We start from the raw sequence: 22,312 nt of genomic DNA on the forward strand, positions 1-22,312 counted from the left end.
ATAGCATGGTAGAGAATCACATGCTGCACCATGCGGTTGTCAGGCCTCTTCATTCTTTAAATCTGAGGCAGTTCCTCAGCCATTCTTGATCTTCCATGACATTGACATTTTTGAAACATGCAGGCCTGGCTCTTTTATAAAATATTCCTGAAGTTGGATTTGTGTGACATCTCCTCATGATTCTGTCCAGGCTGCTTGTGTGTCCAGATCCCATGGAGGTGACGTGTCTTCTCAGGCACCAGATCCAGAGGCCCGTGGTGCCCCCTTTGACCTCACCAGGGGTAGTGATGTTGATCAGCTGGGCGAGTGTTGCCAACTTCTCCAGTCTGTACTTATTTTCTCCCTGTGACTAGTCGGCCATCTGTGGGAAGATGCTTTCAGATCATGTAAAGATCCCATTCCTCACCACGCTTCCCTAGACTTAATCTCCATTGATGGTTCTTGTTTGAAACAGTCTTTACTATGTTGGTCAAAATGGCAGTTTTCCTGCTTCAGCGCTGACTCTGCATTTATCATTTGGGGCTTGGCGTTCTGCAGTAAAGAAGAGCTCCTCCCCACTTATTACTTAATCTATCCATCTATAGATTTATAAATCCATATAAATCCTCATGGAGTCCTGTTTTACTTAACATGACATCATTTATCACTGTCCTAATTAGAGTTTGATGCTCTAGTTGTCCCGAATCTGGCCTTTGGGAGCCCACCTTCAGGCTGGCTCCTGTGTCCTTTCGACACGACTCCTTCATTTGTTTTGAGTGATTTCTTACTTTCCAGTACAACAGGCTCATTTTATATCTTCCCTGCCCCAGCTCAGGAATCAGCCGTTTCTCCAAAAGCCCTGGCTCCTTTTAGTGAAAAACGGTATTTACATATGTTAGTTATTAATGTTTGATTTAATGTCATTGTAGTCAAAGGCATACACTATGTGACTTCATTCCTTTTACATTTATTGAAACTTGTTCTGTGGTCTCACATGTGGTCTGTTTTGGTAAACATACCATGTGCGTTTGAAAAGAATGCATATTCTGCATTCTCAGGATGTTGTGATCCATAAACCTCAATTAGGCCCACGTGGTTGGCAGTAATGTTCAGATCATCTGTCTCTTTACTGACTTCTTTGTCTCTTGTTCTATCACTTATTGAGATAGGGATGTTAAAATCTCCAGCTGTGGTTGTGGAATTGTCTGTGTCTCTCTGTAGTCCTGACAATTTTTGTTTCAGGTATTTTGAAGCTCTTTTTTAGGTACATACACATTTATGAGTGTTATATATTCCTGGTAAATAATCCTTTTATCATTTTGAAGTGTCCCTCTTCGTGCCCAGTAATACTCTGTCTTGAAGACTGCTTTATCGGATATTAACATAGTCACTCTAGCCTTCTTATTCTTACTGTTTGCATGCTACATCATTTTCCATTTTAAAAAATTATAACCTGGGTCTTTATATTTGAAAGACATCTCTTTTGGGTCTTGCTCCTTAAATCATTCTGACAATATCTGCCTTTTTTATTATATTTTAATATATTTATTTGCTTTTTAGCCATACCTCTTTACATTATTTTTCTTTTAATGGTTGCTCTAGGCAGTCTTATATTTTTATAGTCTTCTTATAGTTAATATTGCATCATTTCACTTTTTTTCTTTTTATAAATTTATGTATTTGTTTATTTTTGGTTGCATTGGGTCTTCGTTGCTGTATGCAGGCTTTCTCTAGTTGTGGTAAGCAGGGGCTACTCTTCATTGTGGTGTGCAGGCTTCTCATTGAGGTGGCTTCTCTTGTTGCGGAGCATGGGTTCTAGGCATGTGGGCTTCAGTAGTTGTGGTGCAAGGGCTCAGTAGTTGTGGCTCGTGGGCTCTAGAGTGCAGGCTCAGTAGTTGTGGTGCAGGGGCTTAGTTGCTATGTGGCATGTGGGATCTTCCCAGACCAGGGCTCAAGCCCGTGTCCCTGAATTGGCAAGCAGTATCTTAACCACTGTGCCACCAGGGAAGTCCCTGTATCATTTCACGTTAAATGTAGAAATCTTACAATTGTTTAGGTACATTACTCTCTTCTCATTCCTTATGTTACAGTTTTCACATGTATTACATCCATATACATTATAAACCCCAACCTCCAATTCCAACCTCTTGGTAATCTCAGGTTGGTCTCTATTGATTGCTTTTTTGTTGAGGATGGATCATGGTTTCCTGTTTCCTTGTTTGTCTAGTAATTTTGGATTGCATTGTGCACATTATGTACAATGGTTAGAAAACCTGGATTCTGTTACATTCCTTTGAAGAATATCAACTTTTTGTTTGTTTTAGTAGACAGTTAACTCATCTGAACTCAAACACCAAACTCTGTCTCCCCTGAGGTGGGCAGCCACTATTCCTTCAGCCTTAATTAGGCTTGTAGTCTGCCATGCACATGTGTATTTCAGGGGTCAGCCAGAGATTCGAGCAGAGCCTGTATGCAGAATTTGGGGCTCCCCCTTCTCTGGTCCTCTCTCTCTGGAATGTCCAACCTCATTTTCCATTGGTGGGCATGCTAAACTCTATTTTCTGGTTTTCCAGGTCAGTAAAACTGTAGTTTTTCTGAGTTTTAGCCATCTTACACGTGGTGCTGACTAATGACTCTCTTTAGGCAAAAAAAGAAAAAAAAAAAAAAAACACAAGAAATTCAGCCTGTTCCAAGTGTGGCTCTTCTCCATTTTCTTACTGCTTTGGTCAATTGCCAGTGCCTTCCAGGAGTTGTTTTTATATTTTGTTTAGGGTTTATAGTTGTTATCTGAGAGACGATTGATCTAACAGGAGCTAATTTCCATTCCCAGAAGTGGGACCTCCCAATATTAATCTCAAATGGGCAGTGTATTTTATAGTGTGGATCCTGCCACTTGACTGCAAAAATGAAGCCATTACATTTCCTTCTTATAGCTGCTTTGTTGTTTTTCCCTCTGTCCATACTTGCCAAGTGGAGGGGAGGATAGGGGGTCAACATTAGGGGATAGAATTTTCTCTTTTCTAAGTCTGAGAGCCCAGTAAGGTATTGCACACTTAGCACAAAAAGAGAGCCCACTCTGCTTCAGGGAAAGGAGGAACTACAGTGAACCCTACTGTGTGTCAGGCACATGATAGGCTCTTTACAAATTTCATCAGATTTAATTCTAGTAGTTATTATGTGAGGGAGAGAGACATCCCACAGCTGCATTTGCCTTCTGAAATTATGCTAACATTCCCTTAAATTTATAGTAATTTTCTGCAGGATAAAAAGGATATGACTGTTTGCTAGCAGTCCGTAAAAGAATGAAAGAGTCACGTAAAGCAGGCTTGATTTCTCTGCTATTAAAATCATTGAGCATTATCATTTCACATGCAATCTGCATATGTGACAGTAGCACCAAAATTACACTAACTATAAACACAATTTTGTGATAACAACCTGTTAGCAGTGACAGTGGTAATTACTGTCAGTACTCTGAGTGACAGGACAGCCGGTTCTGAATTATGTTTGCAAGGAAGCCTCCAAATCAACATAAGTATGCTCAGTACAGGGATCTGCTGGTCCTTTGGAAGGGAGCATTTTATAGAACAAAAAAGCTGCTGCCTCCTTCTATTCTAATTCTGGACGTTAGGAAGATGTTTTCAAAAGCACGGTTCTGATGATGTGTGTTATGTTAATGGTGAATGGGCATTCTTTTGTGGAGGGGAAACCTAAAATGGGATTATGTCTAGAAGCATGAAGGAGTTTCCAGAGACATGTTCTAAAAGGGGCAGTTGAGCAATGTCTATTGTATGGTGACTTTTAGTACAGCTTTTGTGACATGCTTCACAAATGGCGTTTCAGTAGGTAACTGATCTTCTGATAAAATAAATGTAACGATTGTGCTGCACGTTGATTGATTGCATTTATTGTCTCTTCTAGCCTGATGAAAGATTATTTTTTTAAGCCACCCATTAATCAGTTCAGCTTGAACTTCCTGGATCAGGAGCTAGAACAAGCCTACAGGACCAGCTATCAAGAAGAGGTGCGTGGCTCCTTATAATTTTACCAAAGACATGCGTCGTTTTCACTGCAGTTCACGATTAGTCTTGTGCTTTGGAGGCCATTTTTGTTTTCCTGAGTGACAGGAAATTGACGGCTCATATTGATTTCCCACAGTCTGTAAGCCCTAAATTTCACCTGTATGTGAATTTATCTTCACAAGGGAGAAAATCCCAAATATCTCTACAGCAACCCAGGCTTGTCGTCTCCCAGTCCCTCTGCTCTGCAGCTGGTGCATCCCCAGGCGCCCTTGGCCGTGCTCCAGCCCCTGGAGGCCTCATACGGGGTGAGAGGGGTAAGGGGGGAAACTCCAGCCCCACCTATTCTCTGTTCTCAAGGAGGATTTCTCCCCCTGTTCCCTGTCGGCTTTCTTCCTACTGAAATGGGACAAGAGCTGAGAGGGCTTTCACCTTGCTCGGCTCTCCCGCCTGCTTTGGTGCTGAGCCCTCCTCTACAGCCCCTCCCCTGCCTTAACTCCTGTTGTCCTGTAACTCTCAGCCCAAACATCACTTCCTCTAAGAAACTTTCCCTTACCCCAGACTGGATTTTTTCCTCTGTTATACTGTTTCTCCGCAGCTGCATCCCAGTTTGTAATCTCTTCTTGTGGGACTGTTGATTCATATGCCTCCTCCTGGACTCTCCACTCTGGGAGGCAGGACCCTGTCTCTCATCTCCACTCTACGTGGCATCCAGTCCCCACACCCACAAGTGCTCAGTAGGGCTTGGTGGAAACGATGAATAAATACGAGAACCTAGAGCCTGGTTTGAGTTCCAAGAAGCCAGCTCCCTGCATTTTTCCCAAATCTAACCCAGCTTAGTGTTCCAAGGTCAAAAATGCATACCCTCCCAACCCCAGAGCCAGAAGGATTTCTCATTCGACTCCATTTGTTCATCCAGCAGATCATCCCTCAGTGTCTGTTACATCCAGGCCCTGACCAACCCCGAGAGTCCTAGTGAACCAGACAGGGCAGTTCATGCCTGTGGGGTTGAGTTTCGTCAGCCTCCTGGGTGGTGAATACCGTTAATACCCCAGGCGAGGCTCACTCTTGTGGACTTGGGAGTTGGTTGGTTGGTGCCTTTAAGGCAAAACAGCAACCTTAATCCTCACAGCAACCCTTCAAGGAAGCTTATGATTATCCCCATTTTACCAAAAGAAAGCCGTGGCCAAAAAAAAAAAAAAAAAAAAAAAAAAAAAGCCAAGTTTTAGAAAGCCGAGGCCAGGAAAGGCCGAGCGGCCGAGATCCCATCTCTAGGATTGGGCACCTGCCTGATTCAGGGCCAGGAGCTCCCACCCACTCCCGGTGCTGAGTACAGAGCCTCCCCAGCAGAGGGCACAGGTCACCAAATGCTCACTGAGCGTCTGCACCGCCGGGTCCTGCTCCTGGGGCTGGGGTGTAGCGTCGACAGACACTCACAGGGAAGCAGTAACCCGGCAGAAATGAGAATCCAGACACAGGGGCCCCATAATGGCCGCAGAGCACACCGACCCCAGGTCGAGGGCCCAGAAGGAGCCCGTGTTAGTGGGAGGACTAGCAATTAACTGAATTAAGGAACGTTCCAGAGAGGGGCCAGCACCTGCAAACCTAACCTTGGAGATAAGACAGAGCCTGGGTGCATCCAGGGAGCTGTGGGCGCTTCTGTCTGGCAGACAGGGTGGAAGGGGCAGGTGGGCAGGGGCCCGATGACAGCTTCCCGCACTGTGGACGTTATGCTAAAGGCCAGGGGAGCCATTGAAGGATCCAGAACAGGAGTTGGCACTATCAGACTGTGTTGTATAAAGGTCACGTGGCTGAGTTGTAGGTAATGGGAGTAAATGAGCCCGGAGGCCTGGGGTGCAGGTGGGACACTATCCCTGAACCACAGGGCCAGCTGGCGAGGATGGGAGCGATGCAGGAACGGTGGGAGGCTCCAAGCCGCCCCCACATTAGGCCCCCGCTGCACTTTGTGATTTCCCATCTAAGCATCCCCAGCACCCATAAGGCGCAGGGTCCCATTTTATCCCTCTTTCCAGTTAAGGAAATGGAGGCACAGGGACAGTAGGTGACATGATCAAGATGCCACAGCCCCTGGCCGGGCTCCTCCTTGGCTGTGTGACCTCTAGTGGCCACCTCACCTCAGCCTCCCAGCCTGTGCCCTGAGATTGGGAGCATTTCCTCCTTGAGGGCTGTGTGAGCATCGATTGAGGTCGTGCCCCCAAAGGGTCCACATGGTGCCTGGAACAAGTCTCTCTCAGACTCTTTGGCGTTGTCGTCATTTTTTCCCTCCTTCCCATGATTTCCTGACATGATGTGCATGTTGCTTTGATACACTGATGACACCACCCATCTCAGACTCCTGTCTGTCCCACCATTAGGCCATGAGCCCCCAAGGGGGTTGTTTCATGCCTGCCCTCGAGCCCTGCACAGCATCCAGGCCCAGAGCAGGCTCTTGCTGTCACTGTTGCTATTGACCTCCTACTTCTGTATGAAGCCAGCTTTCACACACCCTGAGCCTGGGACCCAGCGTTCAGTGGAAGCTTCTAGCATGTGGCTTTCCTGTTACTGTCTCTACAGACGCAGAGTCACTGACTTTGCCTGTCGATAGCTCGCCTTTCAGGCTCAGGGCGTCACATGCCTGTGAGAACTTAATTGGTTTGTAATCAGTTGCTGTGTGACCTTGGACAAGTTTCTTCACTTCTCTGTGCCTCAGTTTCTTCACTGTTAGGTGGGGTAGGAGACGGCCTGCCTGAAGCACTACTCACCCTGTACCTGGTCCGCAGGAGGCAAGTGCTCAGCAAGCATCTGCTGTTTTTTCCGCCTGGATTATACTTCTCCAGGAGGATACATCCAGCAGCATCTGTTCACACTCCCCCCCAAACAGGTTATAAAGAATTCTCCCGTGAAGACTTTTGCCAGTGCCACCTTCAGCTCCCTCCTGGATGTGTTTCTGTCGACAACAGTGTTTCTGATTCTCTCCATTACCTGCTTCCTGAAGTATGGGGCCGCCTCCATGCCACCCCCGCCGGCCGCCCTGGTGGTCTTCGGAGCAGCCCTGCTTCTGGAGATCCTGTCCCTCGTGGTCTCTGTCAGGTAAAGGCCCACCTGCAGCACTGCCCAGCTGTTAGCCTTTAGCTCCCTCTGCTGGTGGAACAGCCAGCTGTCTCCATAACCCATTTCGGGGACGGTCCTCTTTTCTTCCCTCCCCCAGCCTGCTTCACTGGCTCCTCCCTCACCAACACGGGCCCTCAGCACAGGTGGGCACTCACCTTACCAGTGGGTCACTGTCCTCTGCAGCCCTAATGCCACCAACTAGTCTGCTGATCTCCCAAATCAGATACTTAAAGAGAGAAAGTGGGAAGATAGGGAATAAGAAAGCAAGGCAGAGAAAGAAGAGGTAGGTGTACAGGGTACAGCTGGTAAGGGGCTGCCAGCACATCAGCAGGTGCCTCTCCTGAATGTAAGGGTGAAACCATAAACCTCTAGAGGAAAGCACAGGCCCAAGTCTTCATGAGCTCGGATCAGGCAACGCTTTCTTAGATACGACATGGAAAGCACAAGCAACCAAAGAAAAAATAGTTAAGATGGACTTCATCAAAATTTTAAACTTTCATGTTTCAAAGAACACCATCATCACTTTTCACCCCAAAGTGAAAGAGAACCTACAGGATGGAAGAGAGTATTTGCAAATCATATCTGTGACAGGGGTCTAATATCTAGAATGTTAGCTCAATAATAAAAAGACAGTCAACCCATTTAAAAATGGACAGAGTGTCCGAAGAGACAGCAGAGTCCCTCTGGGAGGCTGGGCCCTCAGGGCTAGCCCAGTTTCAGGCCCCACCCCACTCAGGAAGCTCACAATGTTTCTACTGATACAAACAGGGCCTCTACTCACGCTGGGTCCTTGCACCAGGCCCACCCCCTTCCTCCAGCCCTGTCCTCTCAGCAGGACAGCCCCACACTGGGGATCGGAGAGAAATGCGGTAAAGGGCCCTGACCTTGAGTTTCTACTCCTCCCCAACATCCCAGGACAGGAAACCACAGCTTTGGGTCTGGCCCTGAGACTCCCAAACTCAAGATCCCTCCCTTCGAAATGGATGAGCTGGACACCTGCCCCCTCCCTTCCACACTCCCCCCTTCCCCCCCAACTCCCCACTGAGGCCCGTTCAGCCCTTTGCCAAGGGCTTTCTCTGGCTGCCAGGGGCTCTTCCCTTCCCTCCTCCTCCTCCCAGTGGAGGGAACTCTAAGGCACATCCTCACCATCTCCCCAGATTCGCCACCAGCGTGGAGCTGCATTGCCCACAGCAGGTGACTCCTCCCCAGCACAGCCCTCCCCTGGGCCTGCCTCCCTCCATGTCTCCACAAGCTGCCTGGGACCCACTTCCAAATGAACTGCGCCCTCTGTGGGCCTGCCCTGGGCCTGGGGACACCCGAAGGGACCAAAACAAGGCATCCTCTGGCCCCTAGTCTTTTTTCTTCTTAAAACAAGCTTTATTGTGATATAACTCACAAACAATAAGTTCACTCATAAGTGTACAATTCACAGATTTTTAATAAACTTACAGAATTGTGCAAACATCACCACCATATGACTTTAGAACATTTCTGTCACCCCAAAGAGAAGCCAGTACCTACTTCCAATCACTCCCCTCCCTGCCCTGAGTTTCTGTCCGATGCGGGGCTCACAACTGGTTAAGGCTCTTGATCCCTCTGAGGCAAGCGTTTTCTCCATACCTTTTCTAAAGAACCCTTTACATGATTGTTCCCTGTTCTTCGGACCCAATTTGAAAAAATCTGGGCTAAGCCAGGTTAAGGACTGCAGAGGACTGTGGGCCATGAGGATGCCAGGCCTGGTTGTGCCCGGCGCACCCACATCTCCGCGGGGCCACTTTGCTCCTGCCTGAGCCTCTGGTGTGATGTTGGTGCCCAGGAGAGGGTGGGGCCTGGGGGATTTCCTCTGGCCCCACTGAGGGTGGATATGGGACCCTAGGTCAATAAGGACCTACACTGGTAACTGAAGGTGTGGACGCCTGGGTGGATGCGAGAGGCCCTTGACAGGCTTTTTACCTTTGAAGGCAAGGGAAGTGGGCCTGCCCCACCTGCACCCTCACCGAGGTGTCTTTAGAGGGGACTGTGTGAGTGGTTCTCCCTCCCGAGGCGGACCCCCAGTGTCCTCTCCTCCACCTCCCGCTGCTGTTGACCCAGGGATTCTTCCTGCAGAGAAGCAGTTCTCGGCCCCACACACTCAGCTCCCCATTCTCCATGAAAAACATTTTATGATGCCACATCCCTACCCTGAAGTATAGCCCACGTATACACACAATTTCAGAAGCAATCAATGAAATGCCATCACTCCAATGTGAAGGAGAAATGGCAAGAAAGCCATTTAAAATAATATACGTGTAGCGCTTCACCTCGAATATGCCAGGGCATCACCACCTGGGCAGCCACGCCAAAGTCGTCAGCTGGGACAGCTCCCAGTGCGGACTGTTATGAGTGTGCGGGTTTGGTGGTATGAGCCCCAGGAGCCTGTGATGTGGTTTCTGAGATGCTGACGACTCTTGGTGGTGTCCCAAATAAAACTACGGGTAATGTTGTTTGGTTTACCCAGTAGCTGCACTCCTGGAAAATTCAGTGTATGTTACTGCCATACAGAAACCACTTTCTGTTTGTAAACAAAACGCAGTTAGGCTGTAGGCTGAAGTCATCGTCAGCAGGGGGTGTGTAGCAGTCATGTGGGGCTTAGGGCAGAGCCTCGCTGTACATCACAGGACATCACCCATCCCCAGCTCCTGCCTGTTGGTGCCAGTAGCACCTGCAACCATTGAGGCACCAAAAAAGCCCCACAAAATTCCGAACACCACTGATTCACTTTGTTATAAAGCAGAAACTAACACACCATTGTAAAGCAATTATACCCCAATAAAGATGTTAAAAAAAAAGAAAAAAAAAATTCCGAGCACCTCCTGAACCACCCACTTGAGACCTCCCTAGAAGCAGGCAGTAACAGGTGACAGGTGACCTTTTTCAGGACCTGTTAGTATTTGCCTGCCTGGTTCTTACATGCTCCATTTAGACTCACAGAGGCCTATGCTTGTCTTTTACAAGCACGTCTTATCCGAATGCAGCAAGTAACCTTAAAATACGGTATGGTGAGCTGAGTGAGTCCAGTTTACTTGCCATTGATCAAAAATAAAGGAGGCGGGGGTTCTGCCCGCCGCCCACACCAGCGGCCACAGCATAGGCCAGGGTTGGGAGTGGCCCTGGCTTTGGGTCCCCCACCCACAGATACCCCGTTTCTCCTTTCTCCCCCCCGCTCCCAGGATGGTGTTCTTCCTGGAGGATGTGATGGCTTGTACCAAGCGCCTGCTGGAGTGGATAGCCGGCTGGCTCCCGCGCCATTTCATCGGGGCCATCCTGGTGTCCCTCCCCGCCCTCGCAGTCTATTCACATGTCACCTCCGAATTTGAGACAAACATACACGTAAGTAAAGTCTTGGTGATTTTGTGTCGGTGCTCTTATGGACTCCCTGATCACTTTTTAAAAATATAAGCCTGATGGCTTGGGACAGCAATTTAAATATAGGCCCTTAAAGAGGCGCAAACTCTTCGTCAGTCCTTTGAACTTGTCTTTTTAAAAGACTTGCCTGGGACAGAGGAGCGGGCAGGGAGGTCAGCCCAGGGGCTGCTCTGGGGAGATTCCCTGGTGGACCTGTGTCCTCTCCAACCCCTCTTGGTGTCCTCAAGTCCCAAATCGTTTTTTTTTTAATTTTTAAAATTTATTTTATTTATTTAATTTTGGCTGTGTTGGTTCTTTGTTGCTGCACGTGGGCTTTCTGTAGTTGTGGCGAGCGGGGGCTACTCTTCGTTGCACTGCGCGGGCTTCTCAATGTGGTGGCTTCTCTTTTTTTTTTCGAATTTCATTTTTTTATACAGCAGGTTCTTATTAGTTATCTATTTTATACATATTAGTGTATACATGTCAATCCCAATCTCCCAATTCATCCCACCACCACCCCCACCACCGCTTTCCCCACTTGGTGTCCATACATTTGTTCTCTACATCTCTGCCTCTATTTATGCTGTGCAAACTGGTTCATCTGTACCATTTTTCTAGATTCCACATATATGCGTTGATATACGATATTTGTTTTTCTCTTTCTGACTTACTTCACTCTGTATGACAGTCTCTAGGTCCATCCACATCTCTGCGAATGACCCAGTTTCGTTCCTTTTTATGGCTAATGTTCCATTGTATATGAGTACCACATCTTCTTTATCCATTCATCTGTCAATGGGCATTTAGGTTGCTTCCATGACCTGGCTATTGTAAATAGTGCTGCAATGAATATTGGGGTGCATGTGTCTTTTTGAATTATGGTTTTCTCTAGGTGTATGGCCAGTAGTGGGATTGCTGGGTCATATGGTAATTCTATTTTTAGTTTTTTAAGGAACCTCCATACTGTTCTCCATAGTAGCTGTATCAGTTTGCATTCCCACCAACAGTGCAAGAGAGTTCCCTTTACTCCACACCCTCTCCAGCATTTGTTGTTTGTAGATTTTTTGATGATGCCCATTCTAACTGGTGTGAGGTGATACCTCATTGTAGTTTTGATTTGCATTTCTCTAATAATTAGTGATGTTGAGCAGCTTTTCATGTGCCTCTTGGCCATCTGTATGTCTCATTTGGAGAAATGTCTATTTAGGTCTTCTATTAGGTCTTCATTTTTTGATTGGGTTGTTCGTTTTTTTAATATTGAGCTGCATGAGCTGTTTATGTATTTTGGAGATTAATCCTTTCTCCATTGATTGTTTGCAAATATTTTCTCTCATTCTGAGGGTTGTCTTTTTGTCTTGTTTATAGTTTCCTTTGCTATGCAAAAGCTTTTAAGTTTCATTGGGTCCCATTTGTTTATTTTTATTTCCATTACTCTAGGAGATGGGTCAGAAAAAATCTTGCTGTGATTTATGTCAAAGAGTGTACTTCCTATGTTTTCCTCTAAGAGTTTTATAGTGTCTGGCCTTACATTTAGGTCTTTAATCCATTTTGAGTTTATTTTTGTTTATGGTGTTAGGGAGTGTTCTAGTTTCATTCTTTTACAAGTAGCTGTCCAGTTTTCCCAGCACCACTTATTGAAGAGACTGTGTTTTCTCTATTGTATATCCTTGCCTCCTTTGTCATGGATTAGTTGATCATAGGTATGTGGGTTTATCTCTGGGCTTTCTATCCTGTTTCACTGATCTATATATTTCTGTTTTTGTGCCAGTACCATATTGTCTTGATTACCATAGCTTTGTAGTATAGTCTGAAGTCAGGAAGCCTGATTCCTCCAGCTCCGTTTTTTCCCTCAAGATTGCTTTGGCTATTTGGGGTCTTTTGTGTCTCCATACAAACTTTAAGATTTTCTTTGTTCTAGTTCTGTAAAAAATGCCATTGGTAATTTGATAGGGATTGTGCTGAATCTGTAGATTGCCTTGGGTAGTATAGTCATTTTCACAATATTGATTCTTCCAATCCAAGAACATGGTATATCTCTCCATTTGTATCATCTTTGACTTCTTTCATCAGTGTCTTATAGTTTTCTGACTACAGGTCTTTTACCTCCTTAGGTAGGTTTATTCCTAGGTATTTTATTCTTTTTGTTTCAATGGTGAATGGGATTGTTTCCTTAATTTCTTTTTCTGATCTTTCGTTGTTAGTGTATAGGAATGCAAGAGATTTATGTGCATTAATTTTGTATCCTACAACTTTACCAAATTCATTGATTAGCTCTAGTAGTTTTCTGGTGGCATCTTTAGGATTCTCTATGTATAGTATGTCATCTGCAAACAGTGACAGTTTTACTTCTTCTTTTCCAATTTGTATTCCTTTTATTTCTTTTTCTTCTCTGATTGCCGAGGCTAGGATTTCCAAAACTATGTTGAATAATGGTGGCGAGAGTGGACCCTCTTGCCTTGTTCCTGATCTTAGAGGAAATGCTTTCAGTTTTGCACCATTGAGAATGATGTTTGCTGTGGGTTTGTCGTATATGGCCTTTATTATGTTGAGGTAGTTTCCCTCTGTGCCCACCTTCTGGAGAGTTTTTATCATGAATCGGTGTTGAATTTTGTCAAAAGCTTTTTCTGCATCTGTTGAGGTGACCACATAGTTTTTCTTCTTCAGTTTGTTAATATGGTGTATCACGTTGATTGATATGCGTATATTGAAGAATCCTTATATTCCTGGGGTAAATCCCACTTGATCATGGTGTATGATCCTTTTAATATATTGTTGGATTCTGTTTGCTAGTATTTTGTTGAGGATTTTTGAATCTATATTCATCAGTGATAATGGTCTATGATTTTCTTTTATTGTAGTATCTTTGTCTGGTTTTGGTATCTGGGTGATGGTGGTCTCATAGAATGAGTTTGGGAGTGTTCCTTCCTCTGCAATTTTTTGGAAGAGTTTGAGAAGGATGGGTGTTAGCTCTTCTCTAAATGTTTGATAGAATTCACCTGTGAAGGCATCTGGTCCTGGACTTTTGTTTGTTGGAAGATTTTTAATTGCAGTTTCAATTTCATTACTTGTGATTGGTCTGTTCCTATTTTCTGTTTCTTCCTGGTTCAGTCTTGGAAGGTTATACCTTTCTAAGAATTTGTCCATTTCTTCCAGGTTGTCCATTTTATTGGCGTAGAGTTACTTGTAGTAGTCTCTTATGATGCTTTGTATTTCTGCAGTGTCTGTTGTAACTTCTCCTTCTTCATTTCTAATTTTATTGATTTGAGTCCTCTTCCTCTTTTTCCTGATGAGTCTGGCTAAAGGTTTATCAATTTTGTTTATCTTCTCAAAGAATCAGCTTTTAGTTTTATTGATCTTTGCTACTGTTTTCTTTGTTTCTGTTTCATTTATTTCTGCTCTGATCTTTATGATTTCTTTCCTTCTACTAACTTTGGGTTTTGTTTGTTCTTCTTTCTGTAGTTCCTTTAGGTGTAAGGTTAGATTGTTTATTTGAGGTTTTTCTTCTTTCTTGAGGTAGGACTGTATTGCTATAAACTTCCCTCTTAGAACTGCTTTTGCTGCATTCCGTAGGTTTTGGGTCATCGTGTTTTCGTTGTTATTTGTCTCTAGGTATTTTTTGATTTCCTCTTTGATTTCTTCAGAAATCTCTTGGTTATTTAGTAACGTATTGTTTAGTCTCCATGTGTTTGTATTTTTTTACATTTTTTTCCCTGTAATTTATTTCTAATCTCATAGTGTTGTAGTTGGAAAAGATGCTTGATATGATTTCAATTTTCTTAAATTTACCAAGGCTTGATTTGTGACCCAAGATGTGATCTATCCTGGAGAATGTTCCGTGTGCACTTGAGAAGAAAGTGTAATCTGCTGTTTTTGGATGGAATGTCCTATAAATATCAATTAAATCTATCTGGTCTATTGTGTCATTTAAAGCTTGTGTTTCCTTATTAATTTTCTGTCTGGATGATCTGTCCATTGGTGTAAGTGAGGTGTTAAAGTACCCACTATTATTGTGTTACTGTTGATTTTCTCTTTTATAGCTGTTAGCATTTGCCTTATGTATTGAGGTGCTCCTCTGTTGGGTGCATAAATATTTACAATTGTTATATCTTCTTCTTGGATTGATCCCTTGATCATTATGTAGTGTCCTTCCTTGTCTCTTGTAACATTCTTTATTTTAAAGTCTATTTTATCTGATATGAGTATTGCTACTCCAGCTTTCTTTTGATTTCCACTTGCATGGAATATCTTTTTCCATCCCCTCACTTTCAGTCTGCATGTGTCCCTAGGTCTGAAGTGGGTCTCTAGTAGACAGCATATATATGCATCTTGTTTTTGTATCCATTCAGTGAGCCTGTGTCTTTTGGTTGGAACATTTAATCCATATTCACATTTAAGGTAATTATCAATGTGTATGTTCCTATTACTATTTTCTTAATTGTTTTGGGTTTGTTTTTGTAGGTCCTTTTCTTCTCTTGTGTTTCCCCTTTAGAGAAGTTCCTTTAGCATTTGTTGTAGAGCTGGTTTGGTGGTGCTGAATTATCTTAGCTTTTGCTTGTCTGTAAAGCTTTTGATTTCTCCAGCGAATCTGAATGAGATCCTTGCTGGGTAGAATAATCTTGGTTGTAGGTTCTTCCCTTTCATCGCTTTAAGTATATCATGCCACTCCCTTCTGGCTTGTAGAGTTTCTGCTGAGAAATCAGCTGTTAACCTAATGGAGTTCCCTTGTATGTTATTTGTCATTTTTCCCTTGTTGATTTTAATAATTTTTCTTTGTTTTTAATTTTTGTCAGTTTGCTTACTATGTGTCTCAGTGTGTTTCTCCTTGAGTTTTTCCTGCCTGGGATTCTGCGCTTCCTGGACTTGGTTGGCTATTTCCTTTCCCATGTTAGGGAAGTTTTCGACTATAATCTCTTCAAATATTTTCTCTGGTCCTTTCTCTCTCTCTTCTCCTTCTGGGACCCCTATAATGCGAATGTTGGTGTGTTTAATGTTGTCCCAGAGATCTCTTAGGCTGTCTTCATTTCTTTTCATCCTTTTTTCTTTATTCTGTTCCGCAACAGTGAATTCCGCCATTCTGTCTTCCAGGTCACTTATCCGTTCTTCTGCCTCAGTTATTCTGCTATTGATTCCTTCTAGTGTATTTTTTCATTTCAGTTATTGTATTGTTCATCTGTTTGTTTGTTCTTTAATTCTTCTAGGTCTTTGTTAAACATTTCTTGCATCTTCTCGATCTTTGCCTCCATTCCTTTTCTGAGGTCCTGGATCATCCTCACTATCATTATTCTGAATTCTTTTTCTGGAAGGTTGCCTATCTCCACTTCATTTAATTGTTTTTCTGAGGTTTTATCTTGTTCCTTCTGGTACATAGTCCTCTGCCTTTTCATTTTGTCTGTCTGTGAATGTGGTTTTTGTTCAATAGGCTGTGGGATTGTAGTTCTTCTTGTTTCTGCTCAGTGGCTTCTCTTGTTCTCTTGTTGAGCATGGGCTCTAGGCACTCAGGCTTCAGTAGTTGTGGCACACGTGCTCTGTATTGTGGCTTGCGGGCTGTAGAGCGCAGGCTCAGTAGTTGTGGCACGTGGGCTTTGTTGCTCTGCAGCATGTGGGATCTTCCTGGACCAGTGCTCGAACCCGTGTCCCCTGCATTGGCAGGCGGATTCTTAACCACTGCGCCACCAGGGAAGTCCCCCAAATCAGTTATTTTCTTACACGTTTTACAAAGAAGCATCTGACCCATGTTTCCAGATGATACAAGGTAATAGTCTATTATACATCAACTATACTTTATATATTTTTTTAAAAGTTTAAAAAAAAAAGATAATGTTAGTCTGAAGAACTGGCACAAACAATTGACTGGCACCTGGATCAGCTGCTGTTGATCAGGGAAGGAGCATCCAAGTTAAACCCCATAAAGAGTGAATTCATCCTGCTGTGGAAGATTACATTTTTGGTGCCAGCGAGTATAGCATGAAGTACTGGGTGGGCTGGCTGCATTTGATACTTAAAACCAAATCACATTTCCACTGACACACAGCAGGGTGCCTGGAGGACAGGCTTTGGGAGGTAACTGGTTACATGGTGGAAGTTCTCAACCAGGGCAGTCTACCTTTCCTCTCCTCCAATGTGATGTGTGCAAATTGCACACAGGAGAGGAATTTTAGTGCCAGTGAGACTTGTAACCGAAAGCTCTGGTAATTAATGATTTATGATCTGTCCCTGAAACCACCAGATATTTTGTTAAACAGAAGGACAGGTAAGTGAGCGTGTCGTTTGCTCTCAGGGTGCCCAGTTGGAGGGAAGGCAGGTGAGCCCGTGTGGCAAGGAGGGGGCCTGGGGTCCTCACCGAGCCTGCCCCTCATTGCAGTCCACCGTGTTCACGGGCTCGGCTGTCCTGATCACCGTGGTGCACTACTGTAACTTCTGCCAGCTCAGCTCCTGGATGAGGTCCTCCTTGGCCACAGTCGTCGGGGCCGGGCCCTTGCTGCTGCTCTACGTCTCCCTCTGCCCAGACAGGTACGTGCACTGTGCCCTCCACAGAAGGACCACCTTTCTTCTTCTCCTTCTCACTTTTTCTTTTTGTTTTAATTGAAATATAATTGACATAGAACATATTAGTTTCAGGTGCACTATGTAATGATTTAATATTTGTGTATATTGTGAAATAATCACCACAGTAAGTCTAGTTAACATCTATCACCACACAAATATTTTTTTGTCGTGATGAGAACTTTTAAGAGTTACTCTTGGGGGAATTCCCTGCCGGTCCAGTGGTTAGGACTCTGAGCTTTCACTGCCGAGGGTGCGGGTTCGATCCCTGGTCAGGAAACTAAGATCCCACAAGCCATGCTGCATGGCCAAAAAACAAAACAAAACATGTTACTTTCTCAGCAACTTTCAAATATACAGTACAGTATCATTAACTGTGGTCCCCATGCTGTGCATTACTTCCCCAAGACTTGTTTATTTTATAACTGGAAATTTGTACCTTTTGACCACCTTCACCCATTTCACTCACCTCCCACCCCTGCCTCTGGCAACCACCAGTCTGTTCTCTGTATCTATGAGTTCATGGGGGTTTTTGTTTGTCTTAAGATTCTACATATAACTGAGATCATACGGTATTTGTCTTTCTCTGTCTGACTTATTTCACTTAACATAATGCTTTTAAGGTCTGTCTATGTTGTCACAAATGGCAGGATTTTCCTTCTTTTTTATGGGTGAGTAATACTGCATTGTATATATACCACATCTTCTTTATCCATTCATCCATTGATGGACACTTAGGTTGCTTCCCCTCTTGACTATTGTAAATAGTACTATAATGAACATGGGGTTGCAGATGTCTTTTCAAGTTACTGTTTTTGTTCCCTTCAGATATATTCCTAATAGTGGAACTGCTAGGTCATATGATAGTTCTGTTTTTAATTTGGGGGGAGCCTACATACTGTTTTCCATAGTGGCTGTACCAATTTATATTCCCACCAATAGTGCACGAGGCTTCTCTTCACATCTTCAACAACGCTTGCTATTTCTTGTCTTTTTTATAATACCTGTTCTAACGGGTGTGAGGTGATGTTTTACTGTGGTTTTGGTTTGCATTTCCCTGATGATTAGGGATGTTGAACAGCTTTTCATGTACCCATTGGCTATCTCTGTCTACTTTGGAAAAATGTCTATTTAGATCCTCTGTCCATTTTTTAACCAGATTGTTGGATTTTGCTGTTGAGTTGTGTCTGTCCCTTGCACTTTCTCGTCAGGACTAATGCACTCCACCTGAACAGACATTTCCTGTCACAACATGAAAGAGCTTTCAGCATACATAAAGTCAACAACTTGATGAAATGCCCAAAGAGTAATACACAAACGAAAGAAAAAGAAAATAACTTTAATAACATTATATGTATTGAATATTTGCCTGCAGACATCCTGGGGTGACCATCCCCAGCAGACATCATGCAGCAGTCACACGCTTGAACTCGCAGTTGTCCCTCGGTATCTGCAGGGGATTGGTTCCCAGACCACCCCTTGGATACCAAAATTCAAGAATGCTCAAGTTCCTTCTATAAATGGCATAATATGAATATTTTCATATAATCTACTAATGCCCTCCTGTATACTTTAAATCATCTCAAGATTACTTATAATACCTAATACAATGTAAGTGCTATGTAAATAGTTGTCAGCATGTGGCAAGTTTAAGTTTTGCTTTTTTTGAACTTTCTGGGATTTTGTTTTTCCCTAATATTTTCAGTCTGAGGTTGGTTGAATCCGCAGATGCACAACCTATGGACGCAGAGGGTCGACTGTACTTATGGTGAAGAAGTTTGAATTTAAGAAAGTAGGACCAGTAGCCGTTTCATACAAGACTATCAAGAAAATGAAGTGATAGAGGTATAGGTGACACAAAAATGAAAAGAGGAAGCTGGTCCTAACCTTTTGTAGTAGGGCCAGTGTGCCGAGACAGGTTACAGAGTGTTGAAGTGGAGGAAATGAAGAAGTGTGATGGTCTTGCGAGTGACCTGGCCTTATTCATAAATATCATGTCATAACAGTTCTCCATGTTGTAACAGGAAACGTTAGGGCAATGACGAATCACTGGAAATATATCATTTATCTTGAAATCCTTCCACATATTGAAGAGTGGATTCCATCCCTGGTACTCAGATGGCCTTCAAAGCCCTCTCACGGGGACTTCCTTGGCGGTCCAGTGGTAAAGACTTCGCCTTCCAATGCAGCGGGTGCGGGTTCGATCCCTGGTCGGGGAGCTAAGATCCCACATGCCTCGCAGCCAAAAAAACCAACATAAAACAGAAGCAGTATTGTAACAAATTCAATAAAGACTTTAAAAATGGTCCACAACAACAACAACAAAATCTTTAAAAAAAAAAAAAAAGCCCTCTCACAGATGGTGTGGGGAAGAGAAACAGGAGCTTTGTGAAGACCCCTGGGGGCAGGATGTGTTCTTACTGCTGTGCTACAAAGAATTTAAAAATTAAAATATAGAGGATGGCAGTGATAGGTGCTATATTTGAAACATCCTTTGTTAATGAAATCCAGTAAGACCCCTACCTTTCATGTGTTCTACAAATTAAATCACATTTGGTTCTTAGCGTTAAAATGAGTCTGAGGGCTTCCCTGGTGGCGCAGTTGTTGGGAGTCCGCCTGCCGATGCAGGGGACGCGGGTTCGTGCCCCGGTCCGGGAGGATCCCGCGTGCCACGGAGCGACTGGGCCCGGGAGCCATGGCCGCTGGGCCTGCGCGTCCGGAGCCTGTGCTCCGCAACGGGAGAGGCCACAGCAGTGGGAAGCCCGCATACCGCAAAAAAAAAAAAAAAATGAGTCTGAAATTACCTGTTGCACATTTGCAACTGGTTTTGTGGCTTTTAACCTTTTCAACTAAATATGTAGTTGGAAATACGATGATACCTTGGATAGCAGAGTGCACACGGTGAGTAATTTATTCAGAAATTTCAGGGGAATGTCTCAAAGCCATTAAGCTTCTGTTTCTGTAACAGACTTCTCCTAAATGTTGGACTTTTTTGTAACTGCTTATGTTTTATGTTAGCACATATTAAAGAATCATTTATTTAAAATTACAGTGGGTTTAGGTTAGGATATTTCAAAATTACATGGGACATTTCCCTATTGTGCTTTGCAGGGCATCTAACATTCCTGGCTCCCCAAACAATCAGAGGGACCCCCAGTGTTTCCAAAATGCCCCCTAGGAATGGTATTACTGTTGCCAAGAACCATTGCTCAAAAGTAGAAAGTGGTCCAAGTTGTCTCAATATCAGACAAAATTGCCGTAGTGCATTTTGGGTATTACCAAAGCAGTGGTCAGTAATGGACAGGGTCAGTATCCTTCCTCAGTTTACTTAATGAAATAATAACCACATGAAAGATATTCAAGTTCTCTGCAAATTAAGATCAAAAAGGAAGTAGAAATGTCATTCAGCATTTGAAAGGAAACTTTAATGAATAGTTAAATTACTTTAAGCAAAACAAAGTGTCATTTTTCCTTTCTGAAGGTGCGGCCTTTTGGAATTATGGTCATTATAAAGCTCTTTCCCAAGAGCATGAAATTCAACAGTCTGACTTTTAACCTTTTAGATCCAACACAAATACTCCATCAGCCATTCACAGTGTCATTTAGTCACTGGTGCAGGCCTTTTCCACTTGGATCTAGAGAGCCGTAGCGATAGGAAACCCATCCATCGCCTTTTCACCTAGAAATCAAATAGCAGGTCTTGAGGTAGGGCTGGCGGTTGAATCTCTGCTGGACCCAGTACACCCGCATTCACGCAGAATCTTTTCAGCCTGTCCACCCTGTCACTGCTGAGCCGAGCCCAGCGTAGGGAACATGTGGGGAGGACAAAACATAAACTCAACTCCTGTGAAGCTGGTGGGGGGGACTCTTCCAGCTTTGGGGAGACACAGACACGTGGGTTACAGCAGTGTCACAGTCACATCTGGACAGGGTAAGAAGAGGACAGTTTGTGTGTAGCTCTTGTTTTTCTTTCCTTTTCTGTGAAGTCATTTAATACCTCCTGTAATCAAAAAAGCCACTCTGAGCCCTCACTGGCCTTTGTTGCCCAGGAGAGCTGCTCACAGGTGCTCTGCAACGTCCCCTTTTCAGGGAGCAAGGCTGGGGGACCTGAAGGATGAAGCATCAGGGCACTTGCCCCGGGTGGAGAGGTTTGGGTGATTTGTGGGCCTGAGTGGACGCTGGGTAACATGACCCCAGAGGAAGCTGTGCAGCATGTGGAGAGAATGGGGCTGGGTGTCTTGGGTACCTTCCCAAGCACCAAGAGAGAGGTCTTTAGTTAGGTGTGGTTTTGATGCCTTAAAATTGGGGTTTGATTGCTTTGGGCATCACCAGTAGCAAAGTCCGGCTTCTCCAGTAAGTAATCTGCCAACGCCTCCGGCGGGGCCTTTTGACATTGATCCTTTGTCAGTAGACTTCGCTGTTTGAACGTGACTGAAGTTTCTAGCCTGTAGGACACGACACCATAGATAAGTCCTTAACAGCAAAATGAAGTCCTTAGAGATTCTTCCTTGATTTCGCTTTTTAGTGGTTGTGCCTACTTTCCACAGCTGATATAAAGGCTTTTACATTGTTGTCTTTACCATTTTGTCATTCTTCATTAACACACAGCATCAAATTATAATAGAAATTTACTATCCTTAACTTTCTACCTTGATCTCCACCTTAAAAATAGGAAAGTTGTTTTTATTTAAACTCTTCTCAGATTGCTTTGTATAATGCCCTTTTTGCTTTTTATAATAATAGTTTTCTGCATTTTAATTTCAGTTCCATAGTAATTTCACACCTGGATGCAGTACAGAATTTCAGGTAAGCTTTTAACATTGTGCCTATATCTGAATAAATGGGTGTAACTGTATTATTACTGCTGGTTATTTCTAAGTTTCCTGAAAAACAGTTGTATCTTGAATTAAAGAAACAACATATGCATTCTTACAAGAGTAAGTGGAAGATATCTATTTGTTAAAATATCAGTTCATACTTATAATATCTTCGGGAAAATGAATAATTGTTAAGACATAGGCAGGGGACTTCCTGGTGGTCCAGCGGTTAAGACGCCATGCTTCCAATGCAGGGGGCCCAGGTTCAATCCCTGGTCAGATCCCGCAACTGAAGATCCTGTACATGGCAACAAAGATCCCGAGTACTGCAACTAATACTCCGCGCAGCCTAATTAATTAATTTTTTTCAAAAAAGACATAGGCAGGTTTCTCCCACTCTCTGAAAGTAGAGCGTTCCTGTGAAAACTTTCCTAAGCCAAAAAGTGAAGAAGCAGTTCC

The 22,312-nt window shown here is 43.9% G+C and overlaps 1 protein-coding gene across 2 annotated transcripts in view; it reads left to right on the top strand.

Annotated features, from left to right (window-relative positions):
• The window catches only part of ADCY9 (adenylate cyclase 9), a 177,859-nt gene that overhangs the window by 146,217 nt on the left and 9,330 nt on the right, over positions 1 to 22,312 (top strand). For both annotated transcript variants that reach the window (XM_067706814.1, XM_067706813.1), the window contains 5 exons: positions 3,901 to 4,003; positions 6,880 to 7,088; positions 10,319 to 10,478; positions 16,855 to 17,003; positions 21,801 to 21,842. In XM_067706814.1, coding sequence (XP_067562915.1) covers positions 3,901 to 4,003; positions 6,880 to 7,088; positions 10,319 to 10,478; positions 16,855 to 17,003; positions 21,801 to 21,842 — 663 coding nt within the window. The remainder of the gene's footprint in view (positions 1 to 3,900; positions 4,004 to 6,879; positions 7,089 to 10,318; positions 10,479 to 16,854; positions 17,004 to 21,800; positions 21,843 to 22,312) is intronic.

This window comes from Pseudorca crassidens, chromosome 15 (assembly GCF_039906515.1).
Source record: "Pseudorca crassidens isolate mPseCra1 chromosome 15, mPseCra1.hap1, whole genome shotgun sequence".
NCBI classification, from domain to species: domain Eukaryota; kingdom Metazoa; phylum Chordata; class Mammalia; order Artiodactyla; family Delphinidae; genus Pseudorca; species Pseudorca crassidens.